General features: G+C 33.3%; 2 protein-coding genes and 1 long non-coding RNA gene across 3 annotated transcripts in view; 1 reads left to right on the forward strand and 2 right to left on the reverse strand.

The window, feature by feature from the left end:
- Nucleotides 1-13,726, reverse strand: part of LOC143265944 (uncharacterized) — a 37,373-nt gene extending 23,647 nt beyond the window's left edge. Inside the window, exon 1 of the mRNA XM_076540651.1 lies at nucleotides 13,587-13,726. Coding sequence (XP_076396766.1) covers nucleotides 13,587-13,726 — 140 coding nt within the window. The remainder of the gene's footprint in view (nucleotides 1-13,586) is intronic.
- Nucleotides 1-14,003, forward strand: part of CycD (cyclin D) — a 77,247-nt gene extending 63,244 nt beyond the window's left edge. The window contains exons 4-5 of the mRNA XM_003704764.3: nucleotides 3,736-3,881; nucleotides 6,046-14,003. Coding sequence (XP_003704812.1) covers nucleotides 3,736-3,881; nucleotides 6,046-6,252 — 353 coding nt within the window. The 3' untranslated portion in view covers nucleotides 6,253-14,003. The remainder of the gene's footprint in view (nucleotides 1-3,735; nucleotides 3,882-6,045) is intronic.
- Nucleotides 274-6,152, reverse strand: LOC105662905 (uncharacterized). The gene is made up of 4 exons (XR_001096414.2): nucleotides 6,024-6,152; nucleotides 1,450-5,418; nucleotides 1,192-1,291; nucleotides 274-1,059 (listed from the first exon to the last, which is right to left on the reverse strand). It is a non-coding gene; the product is annotated as an uncharacterized LOC105662905 (long non-coding RNA).
- Nucleotides 14,004-14,222: the final 219 nt, after the last annotated feature.

Below are 14,222 nucleotides of genomic sequence, written 5' to 3' on the forward strand. Positions count from 1 at the left end.
ATATAATATTCAACTATATTGAATAATTATTTAATGTATTTGGATTGCGAAACAATAGTTTTATTTCAAGTAAACATTTATTCAAAAAAATTAAAATTTGAGAAAATTATACATGACTATAAAATTAAAAATTATTGAAAACAAAAAATTTTATTTGATAACAGAATTTCTAAAGCTATAGATTTAAACAATAAAATTAATAATAATTACACTACATTATAAACTAATAAAGAAAATCTAAAATTAAGAATAAATAGAAAAAATTATACATGGCTGCAAAATTAAAAATTATCCAAAACAAGAAATTTTATGTAGGAACAGAATTCCTGAAACTACAAATTTAATAAAAAAAAAAAAAATAATTGCATCACATGTAGAAAGAACCTAAAATAAATATAATTTAAAAAAACATAAAAATTGAAGAAAGGCTTCTAAGATACCACAGCACTAAAAGGAACGGTAAAGATTAGAACGTTAAACAGCTTTTAACTTGTTGTAAAATAGAGAAAAATTAATCGCGGTTTAAAGAGATAATCAATTGACGAAAGGAGTGTGGTCCTTTGATCTCGGCACCTCATTCTCAAATTATAATTCACGATCAGAACAGACCGCACCTGCACAGAAGATGGTTCATTCTCCCTCTGCAAATTTAAAAGCGCCTTCGTGGAATTCCATTCTTAATGGCTTTATTACGGCCGGTACCCGTTGAATTTCACCTTGTCCATCGGACGCTTTGGTTGTCCGTAAACCTGTTCCCATCTTTCCATGAATGAATAGTGCTCGCGTTTCAGAAAAATCCGAACGGACCGCACCGGTCGAATGTATAGGGTGTTTCGGGGAATTTGGGTATTTTGGTATCAGGAAATTCTCAAATTTTCAGGTTTAAATGTTACAAAATTTCAAGCTTGTAAGTATGGATTTTTGGTAATTTGGGAAATTTGTAAAGTTGGAAATATGGTAACTTGGAAATTTAAGAATTTGGAATAGTTAACTTGAAAATTTTTGAATTTGTGAAACTGACAGTTCAGTAACTTGGAAAGAGAACTTCTAATTGGTAATCTGAAAAATTAAAAATTTGTTATGTTAGGTATACAATCACTTTAAAATTTAAAAGTTTAAAATTTTACAATTAAAAATTTGATTAGATCATTTTATTACTAAATCTTGCTAAATATAATCACAATATTTTACCCTTATGTATAAATCACAATATATTAAACTTATGTATGACTCACAGATCCAAGTACATGTATGCAAACATAAGTATCATAATACCTAACCTCATACATTCCTGTAAAAATTTAAAGACAAAGCATTAAAAAAATCGTCTATATTTGTCACAAGATTCATAGTAAATCGATTTATATAATATATTATTGTACAATATTAAAAGAAAAATTCCAAAAATCAATAAGAAAATGTCTAAAAAAATGTGAATACTCTCTCAACTATTCGATTGGCGGGTTTCTGGACACCGGTAACCGTTGCTTGCACCAATAGGTGGCAAAAGCTTTCACGCTCGAACCCGACATAACAAAGAAGAGGTGGCATGGCGTGGATCTGTTTGCTGTCGGTAATCTTTGGACTTGGTCCTCCGAAGGCCACGCTTTTCTACGTCGTAAATCTTATTTCAAACCTCGAATCCTTTTCCTGGGATACGTCTACCTGGCGGCTTCTATTAGCGGATTTCGATCTTGGGCCAACGTCTTTGCGACCTAGGATTCGCTCGGCAACAGGAGTCGTTTATTTTGAAAATAGAGAAAATTCATTATTCAAGGAAGTTCGGTTCAGTTCTTTATTTACTCCTTTTTAACCAAAGATGGCGTTTAGGCTATACAAAACCTATATTGCTTAACTCGACAGTATATTCTTTAAACATAAATTGGCACCATTTTCAAAATTCTCGTTTCCATAATGTCTTAAAACTCTCTTAACTTTCTATTCTTTCATGCGTTACCTTTTTGAAAGAAATGTAGATAAAAACTTAATATATTTTTATCTTTATGCACTCTACAGTGGAAATAATTGAAATTCTCTAATATTTGGCTTGGAAAGATGTTTACTTTGAAAGTAGTGCAAGTCCTTAGGTTAAAATTATTTTTGGCCGAATATATTACGTTGCAATTTAGCTCCGGTAAATTTCAGTTATACTGACTGTTGGAAATTAGCCTTTTTAAAATCGCTACGCCCTCTTTTTCTACGTCGTTGTCGGTGCTGCCTCTTGCGTGCTTGATTCATGATCGATCGAAATCCGTTGCTGTTGAATGTTGTTGCTTCGCTTTGTAAATGTATGTACTCTTATATTAAGTTAAATAAGTATATTAAAGTTAAAGTTAGTTTACTACGGCTCGTTTCAGTTATTTATCATATCCATAATCTTAACATTGACAATATCGTGAAAAATTATGAATTGTATATTGGTGGCATAACCTCAATATGAGCGATGATCTGTCAAGGTATCGTTGTTTTTATTATCACCTTGCAAGTTCTAATAAATACTCGAATTTTCTTTACGAATTTGAACGTACATACATTTGGGAAATTTCGAGATTTAAAAACTTACTTTTCAAATCGAAGAATTTGATAATTTGGTAATTTAGAAATTTTAGTGTCGAATTATTTACTAATCTAGAAAGTAGGAAAACTAAAAGTTTAAGTACAAAAATTTAAATTTATTCAAACCCGTTTAGAACTGCATAAAAATATAAATTGGTAACGTTCAACTACTTCTATATGCAGTGAACATTCCTCCATAAAGAACCAAGGAAGTATAATATCCACAGCATTAGAAATCTCGCTATTAATCTGACATTAGTATAATCATCTAAGTACCACTCGTTTATTCCACGCTGAAACCATTTATCATTTCACATATTCAAATAAAACTTGAAACATATCCGAAGCGTCATATATTAACATTTCCATGGCATCTCCTAACCGATCCCTCTACGTCATAATTCCCGCCATAATTCTCTATTATGCGTTCGAAATTCCGACCACATCCAGCAATGATCCTGAACGACGTCCATCCCGAATACGAACCAAAAGACTGGTTCTCGTTAAGCATACCAAAGAATCTCAAAACACCGTCCATTATTTTCGAACGGTCTAGTTTGATCCTGCCGCAAGAAGGAACAAGAAACCAGGTCCTGTCGGGCCAGTGCCGGATTTATGTTTCAATGGACCCTAGGCTAATAACGAAGCCTGTGGCTCTAAGACCGGTATTCTTATAATTAACCTTAGAGAATTTCAGTGCTATAATTAATAATTATTAGAGAGTTTCATTTCTTATAATTAACAATTACTAGGGAATTTTTATTGTTATAGTTGACATTTATCATGGAATTTTAATTGTTATAATATATATTTATTACGGAATTTCAATTCACAATTAATGCTTGTTAAACAATTTTTAAATTATAATTAATAATATAATTATTAATTAATAATTAGTCGTAATTAATAATATATTCATTAATAATTAGTTATAATTAACAATTATCACAAAATTTCAATATCAACTACAAATAGCTTACAGATAGAAACAAATTAAGTGTGATCTGTCGTAATCATAATTTTAATATCTTCTAAAAAATGGACGCACTTTTAAAGTAAACCCATTTATAGAAATATCTTTCCTCTCGAACAATTTCATCGACAATTTAGTAAGAAATAAATTATTCGACTGGACTTAACACATACTTAGGTAACGGTAAATTTGTTTTTGTTTTACAGAGTACAAATTCTCAATGTACACGCCTAGTATGATCGCGGCAGCGAGCGTCGCGGCAGCCCTTCATGGTCTCGATTGGACCGGGAAAAGCGGCTACGGGTTGGCCGGCCTTCTCGACGAGCTTACTCGCATCACGGCGATCGAACAGGTTTGTCTTGTGTTGATATTATTGCATGACAGCTCAGAAAAATATCGTATAGCTATGTCCGCAAGTAGATTTAATCGCGAAGCGCATTGCTTACACTCGATTGGCTCATCCAAGTGTCGGAAGCGAACGTTGTTGCGTGACGATGTCTGTATTGGTGATACTTGCATTCCCCTGATCAAAATTTTTGTTTTGATTTTATCATTTTAGTTTTATATCGCAAACCTCGGAATGCAAAATTGATATGCATATCACATAAATTTCCAAGTTGATTTCAGTTCAGTTTATGAGTTTACTTCTACGAAAGATGACGTTCCTAAATGTTTTGTAAAGTGATAAATTGTTAGAAGCGAGTTTGGCAATCTAAGTTCTGCGCCGTCTACGGCCATTAAACTCGAGTTCGCGATCTATGTAAATTCGATCGATGTACGTTAAAAAACGCGGGTTCTTTCGGCGTCGAGTTGAAGATAGTGCGTATAAAAGTAATTCAAACGTGAATCTAAAATACAGTGTTCATACACGTGCAGTACTAGAATAATGTTAGTAGTATAATATTAATAATGTGAAATATTGGATCGTATGAATTTTGAAAAACTGATCGGCAAGAACGCTCGACGGTAAGCTGTTAGTTGATTCTAGATTTTTCCACTGTTGAGAAAAAATGTCGGATTTGTTTGCAAAACTCAGACGGAGATTTGTTGTAAATGTGTTTATTGAAATTAAGTTTAAAAAGTTCTTATTTCGTTTAAAATTAAATTCCATTTCTTGGTGTTACTATTTAAAAGAAAATAAAACTATCCTTATATTAAATTACAATAGTACTTTCAGAGGTTATGCATTGCACTCCCCCACCTCATCTTCTCATAACTATTGTAGAACTGAATATTAACGAATAATATAAACGAAACAATATTACTATTTATTCTAAACTAAATTAAATTTCAAATAAATCCTACATTCTTGTACCTGAATAAATTCGACTGCACTCTGAGTCTATTTCATATTCTCTATAGGAATACTCACTGATGTGACAAGCGTGAGTCATCCGAACCTAAAATTATTGAGCATTGTTCCTGTAAGAAATCGATCGTAACGTTCATGTTGTACGAAGAAACGGCAGGAAAGTCATGAATGAAGAGAGGTCAGGTGGCCAAGATAGTTCCAAGAACATTCTTCCTGTTTCTAAACACATGCGAAAATATTGCGCTTACAGGGCGTAGACCCCATGCCGAGCCATTCACGCGTGCACTTTAGTTGCACTCACCGCATTATGAATGTATAGTCTGCGCGTGTTTCGAATCGTCTTTCCCTCTCTCGTCACGCTCTCTGGGCCCTTTTTTCCCCCATAAACATGTGCCCGACACCTGCTACGCCGCTCATCAGGACTTTTTGTCGGCCGTCGCCACTGGATTCGCGAATGATCTTTCGCGAAACGTTTCTTGAACATTCAAACAGATTCTTTCGAAATTTATCTCAAGAATGTTAATGGCGTTTGCAGATAGTCATCTTTAAATTCACTGTTGGATCTTTAGATCTGTAACTGGATATTTACAATCAACTGTTGAAGTCCTGAATTGCAAATTTAGATATTTAAAATTGGAAAATGTGGAATTTGAAAATTTAACACTTCCAAAAATTTGGAAGTGTAGAATTAAATATTTGAATATTTGAAAATGTGAAATGCAAGAATTTGAAAATTTGAAAATGTATAATTTACAAATATGAAAATGTATAATTTAAAAATTCGAAAATGTAAAATTTAAACAATTGAAATACATAAAAATATCGAAAGTGTTATTCAGACATACAGAATTAATATATTTAAAAATTAAAAAATGTAGAATTTCAGAAACTAAGAATTCAAAGTTCAAGAATTTACATTTTAAGAAATTGCATATTCAATCACATGTAAATTTCTAAATTTTGCAATACAATCTACCCACAAATACCCACAATCCGTTTCTCAGCTTCGCAATCACACTTTCAAATAATTATACAGCAAGTAACCAACATTAAAATATTATAAAACATCTCCTGTTGTTTTATGTCCAATTGTTAGAAATAATATATCTTTAAAAATAATTTTCTACCTCTTAATATTAGTAATTTTCACCAATCACCTTAATAGCAATAACCTAACTTAACCTGTGTTTATTTATCTTTTCAGGACTATCTCCAGGGTTGCCTGGAGCAGATCGAGGAGATGGTTTCGGAAGCTGTGGGTCCGAATGGCGGTGGAAACAGCCATCAGGCGTCCGACATGTCGATCTCGGCGCCCCAGAAGCCTCTGGGGGACGACATGACCAGCCAGGAGAAGATCCTGGAACACGAGAAGGCGGGCACCCCAACCGATGTGAGGGACGTCCATTTTTGAGAGACGCCGCTGAGGGAAACTCTGGCCAGGGTGACTCTCTGCTAAACCTGGAGGCCGAGGAGCAAGGGTTAGCCAGCAGCGACGAGGACGCTGAGGGACCTACGGCCAAAAAACGAATCAAGATGAACGAAGAGGAAACGCCTGACCGAGCAGATCCGCGACAAGAGGACTCTTGAAAGAGAAAACGATCAAATTCTGCTCGTACGGATCGTTTGCCTTCGTCTCGATAAACTGAATGGCCTCCAGAAGAGAGTGTCCTGGGGAGGCCCTCAACGGAAAGCGTTCTCGTAGAAATTCAGTCAAAGGGGACATTTATGGACATTTTTCTTACGCTACTTGGAACCGAGGATACACTCCGCTCCAAAGAGTGATTTTTCGAGTCAGGAGACTGTCTCTCCGCTCACCAGGGACCCCGATGATTCTTTCTTTTTGTTTCTTCTTTTCTCTTAGTCTCGAGATCGAACTATGTACGTACGAATAAGCTGTTGTAGTTTTTAAACCGGGAAGCGAACGACTGCTGAAACTGATCCGGGACTATATTTTGCTTCCCGCGTGCGAGAAACAGAGTTTTTTTTGTTTTACACGATGTGGAAAGGTCGGACGGCGTAAACGAGAGGGCCCGATTTCCCGGGGCCCCTTTTTGTTATTTAGTTGTACGCGTTTTTATTCGAAAGATGCGACCGATCCTCGCGGTCGGTATCGGTTTTGTTCTCTCGAGACACTGCGTTGTCTCGAATCATGATCTTAGACTTTGCAGAGACTTCTTTTTGTTTTATTTTCTTTTTGTTCGTTTCGAATGACGATACGGGAGATGCGCGAAAGAAGGTCGGAAACTTGTCGAAGTTTCTTCGTTCGAGCGTTGATCGCTGTTTTAACCCTCTGTGTGTGTGTTTTTTTTTCTTTTTTGTTAATTTAATGCGAGGAGAGATACAATTCGTCGTTTGAATGATGTTAACACAGGGTGAGACCTGAGAAACTCAGGCTATTTTCGACTCTCCGAGCGATTACGACATTAAATTCCGTGGAACTTTCACGTTAATGTCGGCTCGCTTTCGAACGATCTCGATATGCAGAATGCGAGAGATAACAGAGGGTTATTAATTTCAGTGTTAAATTCCACGAAGAAAAACAAAAAGGAGGTACGTCGAAATCTAAGGTCGTTTGTATGCGCGAAAATGCGAGGATAAAAAATGAAACAAATTATAAAAATGATTGTAAATCGTTTGAAAAGCGTCTCTTCGTTAACGGTGTGTCCGTGAAATCGCGAAAGATTTTAATGCACGAAGTTCAGCGACCACGAAAAGGAAGAACGAAGAAATCAAGATGGCGGAAATAGCTGAAGAGACCGGAAGGCGGCGTGCTGTTGGGGGAAGGCAATGCAATACGCTTTACGCATCTATTTCGTAATAGAATTATACACTTAATTTTTAGCCGGACGACGAAACTACCACGCCAGAGAATGTTATAACGAAAGTTTAAATAGGGGAGTTTGAGAATAACGAGAAATGCGGATTATAGCTCCTCCGTGAGACTAAACGAGATAGGGATATATAAAAGAGAGGACCGGAAAGAAAGGGAAGAAATGCACATAGTCATGTCGAGTCACTTAGTGTTTTGTACATAGGTATACATACGAAAAAAATGAGTATATATATATATGGTACACAAAATGTGTGTGAGTGTGCGCGTGTATGCGTGAGGGAGAGATTTTGGTGTAAAGAAAACGCGGAAAAGTGTTGCATGTGAATTAAGGTTCGTTTATATCATCTGTTCAGACACGAAACGTTTATGAGTTTCTTTCTGACCATAAGGGTGTTTATACTATGGTCACTGTCAATTTCTTTGACAATTTGATACTGCCAATTTGTTTGTTCGTGTTTGTTTGAGGGAAATACAGTTACAGCAACAAACAGAATACTATTTCAAAGTTGAAAGAACTGAATGTAATACATGTATCAACACATAGCATATCTAAACCAGTTTACTAGTTTGTAGTTTATAATCTCCATCTATTTATTTATAAGCAGCTTGAACTGAACCATGCAAAAGTAGAAGTTTCATTAATTAACCAAGTATACTTATAAAAGATCCAAGAGAAATGTCAGAATGTAATGGATATTGAAACATAGCTGATTCAACTATATTTGTATTTTTTTATTTATAATAATCTTTACGTGAATGGAGCCGTTTCTTGTCTGAATGGATAATATAAATGAACCTTTATTATTGCGTACGCGTGTATGCGTATAAAAAGAGAAACAAAAACAATGTTTTAGATTGATAGAATGTAGTTCCCTTTTTTGTATTTACGCTACGTTAATTGTTTATCCAAATGAGTTTTCCCGAGGGCTGTGGCGCGACCCGTCGCGTATTCCAGTCGGTTCCTAAGATCGGTTGTGCCAGCCCACAATGCGCGATTAAACGCACGAAACGCGGTGTATGAATGTGTATATGTGTGGGTGCGTGTACACTCTTGTGTGTCGGAGTTATCGTCTTGTGAAAATGGGGAAAAGAAATGATTGTATAAAGAATCGGTTTCGAAATGCGTGATCAATTCGTAAATTTGTAGATATTTGATACTTACGATTAGAATTATCTTTCTAATTTTATGAATAGATGGAACTAGGTGGTAGATGTTTGTGCAGTGCTTTGCAAAGTACTTCTGCAAAATATTGAGATCCACAATTCACAGATTTATGTATACTTCGCATTTTATAAATGCATAAACATCTACAATCAAGATATTAATTTCAAAGAATGATTCAAGTTAATATATTCACTGTCACATCGTATACAGACGATGCTTGAATTTTCATAGGAATTCATCATCCATATTCTTTCACTTACATAAAGATACTTGTATTAGGTATCATAACATTACTATTGGAAAAAGAATGGACAAAATTTGTTAAGAGTAAAATACATTTTGATGTTTTAAAAGAAAGGCAATATTTGTTCCATGAGAAGAGATTTAATTCTACTATATGGATAATACCAAAACAATTTCTATCAGAATAGTTATTTTATTTTTAAATGCTTTACTATTTGAATATTTTCTTTTGATAACATTTGGTATTTTCTTAAAACGTTTGCTACCTGAATTCACTTACAATTTAATATTCAATATTTGTATATTATACTATTTTTAAGATTGCGATACAGTTTTCATCTGTTCTATTACACACAAAACAATTAATTATCATCTCAGACATACATGTGAATTTTGTAACAAACGTTTAATAGCAATTTGTATAATCTTTATCTGACTACACCTTTATACTTTATGACTTTGTACATTCAGCATATCAAGGAACTTATTTTTGAATAATTTATGAATTTCTTATATTACTCTTCTTATGGAACAAAATCACTAAACAAAACCAAGTGCAATTGTAAACTCTTAAAAATGGTCAATAACATTTTTTAAGCAAAATACAAACTTTTGCTCAATTTTTCCAACATTGGAAACCAATTTTTAGAATCAATATCCAAAGAATTATTTAAAATATATTACAAGATCTTGAAAGCTCAATTATAGAAGTAAAAGAGATGTGTAGAATGGTTTTGATTGTCAGTTTGATAATCTTTCTCTAGAATGAATTTCTTTCTTTACTTCTTTTTCGAAACCAATGCTGTACACACGCTCTTTCCCCATAAATCGCGGCTGTACATATGTAGGTAAGCTATACGAGGCGTACGATCAAGAGTAATCACGTAATCCGTGTAAGATATTGCGACAAATAAGATGGCAAAATAAAATCGAGAACCGAAAGAGAACGTTATAAGGGAGCTTAATTAAAGCGGACGTATTCGAAAAAAATACAACTTTTTCAGTGCTGTGACATAATGTTCAAGGCGTATTTGTACTACCTTCAAAACTCTTAAAGTTGCGATTACATAAAATTTGTACAACTATTTTTTTCAAGATTCTAATTTTTTATTTTCAACTTTTGGAATGCTCGTTTATACTGATTCTTTTTACATTGATTCATTTGTATTCGTTTTGATAAGGTATTTGCACGCAGTCTATTTATACTAATTTTAATTCAGGTTTTTTTAACTTTTTAATGTACTGTAAATTACAAACTATGACGTAACTAGAACAAAGCTTCCTATTTTTGTTTTTGACATTTTATATAAAACATAACCAATTTGCCAACAGAAAAAGAATTTTCAAATTTGAAAATTTCTGATATGAGTTACGCCAATGGTTATAGAGAAAGAATTTTATAACGTAAAAGCCACTCGAGAAGATGAATAGTACAAAATAAAGTAAACCGCTCGAATAATTAGGCCAAAGCCCGAATGTTATATTTCTTAAAAATTAATTGCATTCGAAATCAGAGTTACGATTTTCAGTGATGAAAATGAGTCAAAAAAAATAAATGCGTACCTTTCGAAAATGTTAAAAATATAACCTCAAAAGCGACTGGAAGAAAAAGTCATGAAAGAATACGTCAAAAATTTGCAGCACCGAGAGAGTTCGCCTCCACTGCTATCGTTCGATCAAATTATACTACAGCATTTATATAATCGTACCCTTGTCCTGACCGTGAAAAAGCATTTAACATTTACCGTATGTACCCGTTCTAGATCGCAAAATAATAATACAGTAGAATTATATACGTATATAAACTGAAGTACAGAAAAAACAAGAATCATTTAAAAAAATAATATCGTTGTAAATCGAACGACAGAGGTCGAGGCAACGTCCGAGCATCATCCAAAAGAAAAAATATATATATTATTATATTAACTCAATAGTACTTAAAAAAAATACGTCGATAGTGTGAACAGAGCGAGAGAGAAAGAGAGAATGAAAGAGAGTGAAAGAGAGGACGGAAATTCGGAAAACGCGTGTTTCCTTTCTTTTTGAGAATCGAAAAGAAAGATACCGCGTGTTTCGTCCACTCGAATCCGCATTCCGATTAACAAATGGGAGATGTCCCAGTGCCACAAAGCGAACTAGTTTAGTAGCATACTCTTCAGTAACCAAATCTTAGTACAACGTAGCAGATCGAATAATATAAACGTTACGATAAAAAATAAACCCGGCTGGTACGCGTGGCTGACCATTCACTTACTTCTACCACTAGCAGTAGTAGTACCGTTCGTCAGGAGGTCCTATGTGCACGCACCTGTTTTGTTTTTTTATTTTTTATGATTTTATGTACCTTGGGGAAAAATGGGAATATCGTCGAGAGGGATGAAACGACGATAAAGTGCATTTTGATTAATTTTTTTATGCGGGATCCATGGTTCTCCTTGCGAGGTGCAAGAGGGATTGAGATTGTTCTTTTTATGAAGGTTATGTGCTATTAACAAGTTGAACACAGTGAGACAATGATACCATAAATTCAATGTGATTGATTAATTAACAGAAAACAATCATTTTCAATTTTAAATTGTATGAATATTATATTAGGTATCAGGGAAGTATGTTTCATTCTACTTTTGAGATACCAAATTTTCTCATTTTCAAACTTGTAAGTTTAGGACTTATAAAATTTATGAATACAAAAATTTTGTAATTTGTAATCAATAAAATTTGTAAATATAGAAATTTTCTAATTTGGGAATTTAGAATATTTAGAATGTACTGTAAAAATGAATTTATACATTCAGTAATTTGGATGTACAGTTTGCAAATTGACTAATTCATAAATTAGCAGTTGCACAATGACAATTATAATGTAAATTGTCATTAACAATTGTTTAGTCATTAAACAGCCATTTTCATTTAACGCATTAGGTTGAAAAGCTAAAGATACTTCATTGAATTTATGGTTATCTTTAGTAGTCTAATACATAGCCATACTATAGCACACAACATGCTAAAGAAATGAGAAGCATTTTGAGAACTAAATAGAGTTGATAATTGTACATAATAGAAAATTCAATAAGTTTATTCAATATTTTAAAACTCTTCATTTACATTTACTATTTAGATTTCTCTTTATATTTATTATTCCTTTATTCATTTTGCAAGAACTTGATACACTTTTTATTTGTTTGGAGATTGAATTTTGATAGATGGTCCTTCATTTTTTTATGTTTGTATTCATGATTCAGAATTTTATGTTCATATCCAGGATTCAGAATTTTATGTTTGTATACTTGATTGCTAATTATTCGCAGTTCTATGTTCTTTCATATATTATATTGTAACTTATTTATATTGATTTAGTTGGAATATTTCATACTTATTTTTCTGTAGATTTCAGTTGAATTTTTTAATTTCATTCACAGTCTTTCTTAAGATTTCATTCGTTCAAGCTCTTTCTTATGTCATTTCACAATTTATTATGGAATAGTTTTTTACTGTTATATCTTTGTAGAAATAGTCATAATGCAAACATGTATTAACTCTTCTTAGGATTTGATAATTCAATTTCATAGGTAATTTGATGGAGTCATTACTTTATTTAAATTTTAATTTACAATGATTAAAATTAGACAAGCAAATTTTTAAACAAGATTCTGTCATGGACTAGGTAAATGAAATATAGAAAGTTATTATATGTAAAGAAATATGTAGTATAAGATTTAGAAAGTGAATGAAAATGAATTTATAATTCAATTGAACTTATAAATTAGTGGTAAACAGTTCAATACAAAATATGGACAGAGGTTTCAAATTTGAAAATAGAAAAATATCAAATTTTCAAATATTAAAATTTTCCAATATTCTAATTAAAACATATGAACTTAAAAATAGTGAAACATCAAATCTACAAATTTTCTGCCTTTATTAAAATAATGAGGATCTAAAAGTTAAAAAATTAAAAAATTTAGATATTGCAAATTTTTAGTTTAAAAAATTAACAATCTATCACTGTTTTAAATATCTTCGTCTAACAATTAAACGTTTATGGTCCTTTCCATAATCCAAAGAAGAGTTAACCAAAAAGCAGACTACAAAATTTCTTTCTCAAAAGATTATAAATCTCCCTCAAGAGTAAATCGCTGGAGAACCAGGGAGATCCTAAATTTTCTGTTCCTAATAATCATCTCGTTCCAATCGAACAACCCCGTTATTCCACTTGTTTTTAGCTTTGTAAGAACACGACGAGCTTGCGACACTCTTCTATTTGTAAAACAGCGAACAAAAGCGAAATTGTAACGACGTCACAGCGATCCGTGAGTTCCTGCGAGACTCTTAGTTACTTTTACACTTCGTTTTCTCCCCGTTCGATGCGAGCCGTACCAGAAATCCTTGAACTTCTTCGACGTGAATTTTAAAATTAATATAAAAACATCGAAGTTGTTGAAGTCTCCCGTATATATATTTCACTGCCAGACACATACACACACAGCATATAAAGTGCACATACCTTTTAAAACTCGCATCGATTTTTGTACGATTTGTTGTTGTACCAGTCGTTTGTTCCCCCATATTAGTTCGAAGCAAAGCAGCGCAATAGAAATACCACTGATATACCTCAGGCACCGCGTACACCGCTCGGAACAGCATGCGTAGTTTTTAAATCGCTCGCGGCGACGATGATGAAAATAATAATAATAATAATATTAAAAAAACGAAAGAGTTGATGATGAACGAAAATGATGAAAGCAACCACACTTATATGCGTTACTTTTTAAACCTAGCACGTAAAAAGCATCATTTTTAATCGGTAGGTGCGCGACTGTTGTACCGGGGAAGATACGGTACGACGAACTTTGTACATATCCCGTGCGTGGTGCGACGCACAGTCGATTGAAAAATAAAGTATTGGTATTTTATACAGTCACATGATGTGTTTCATTTTCATACCCTTGTATATATTTCAGTAATGGATGAGAGTTAACGGGAATATTTTCAGTATATTATTGAGCGAGCGAAGCTCTTATACTTGACTTTGCAACTTCTTTGTCCGCGTTTTTCTTTTGCACCACTCAACCACATCTCATCAAATTTTGCACGCACATGCGTATGTACATCCAGATGGACATAGAAAAAAAAATTTTAA

The sequence above is a fragment of the Megachile rotundata genome, chromosome 15 (genome assembly GCF_050947335.1).
Source record: "Megachile rotundata isolate GNS110a chromosome 15, iyMegRotu1, whole genome shotgun sequence".
Lineage (NCBI taxonomy): Eukaryota > Metazoa > Arthropoda > Insecta > Hymenoptera > Megachilidae > Megachile > Megachile rotundata.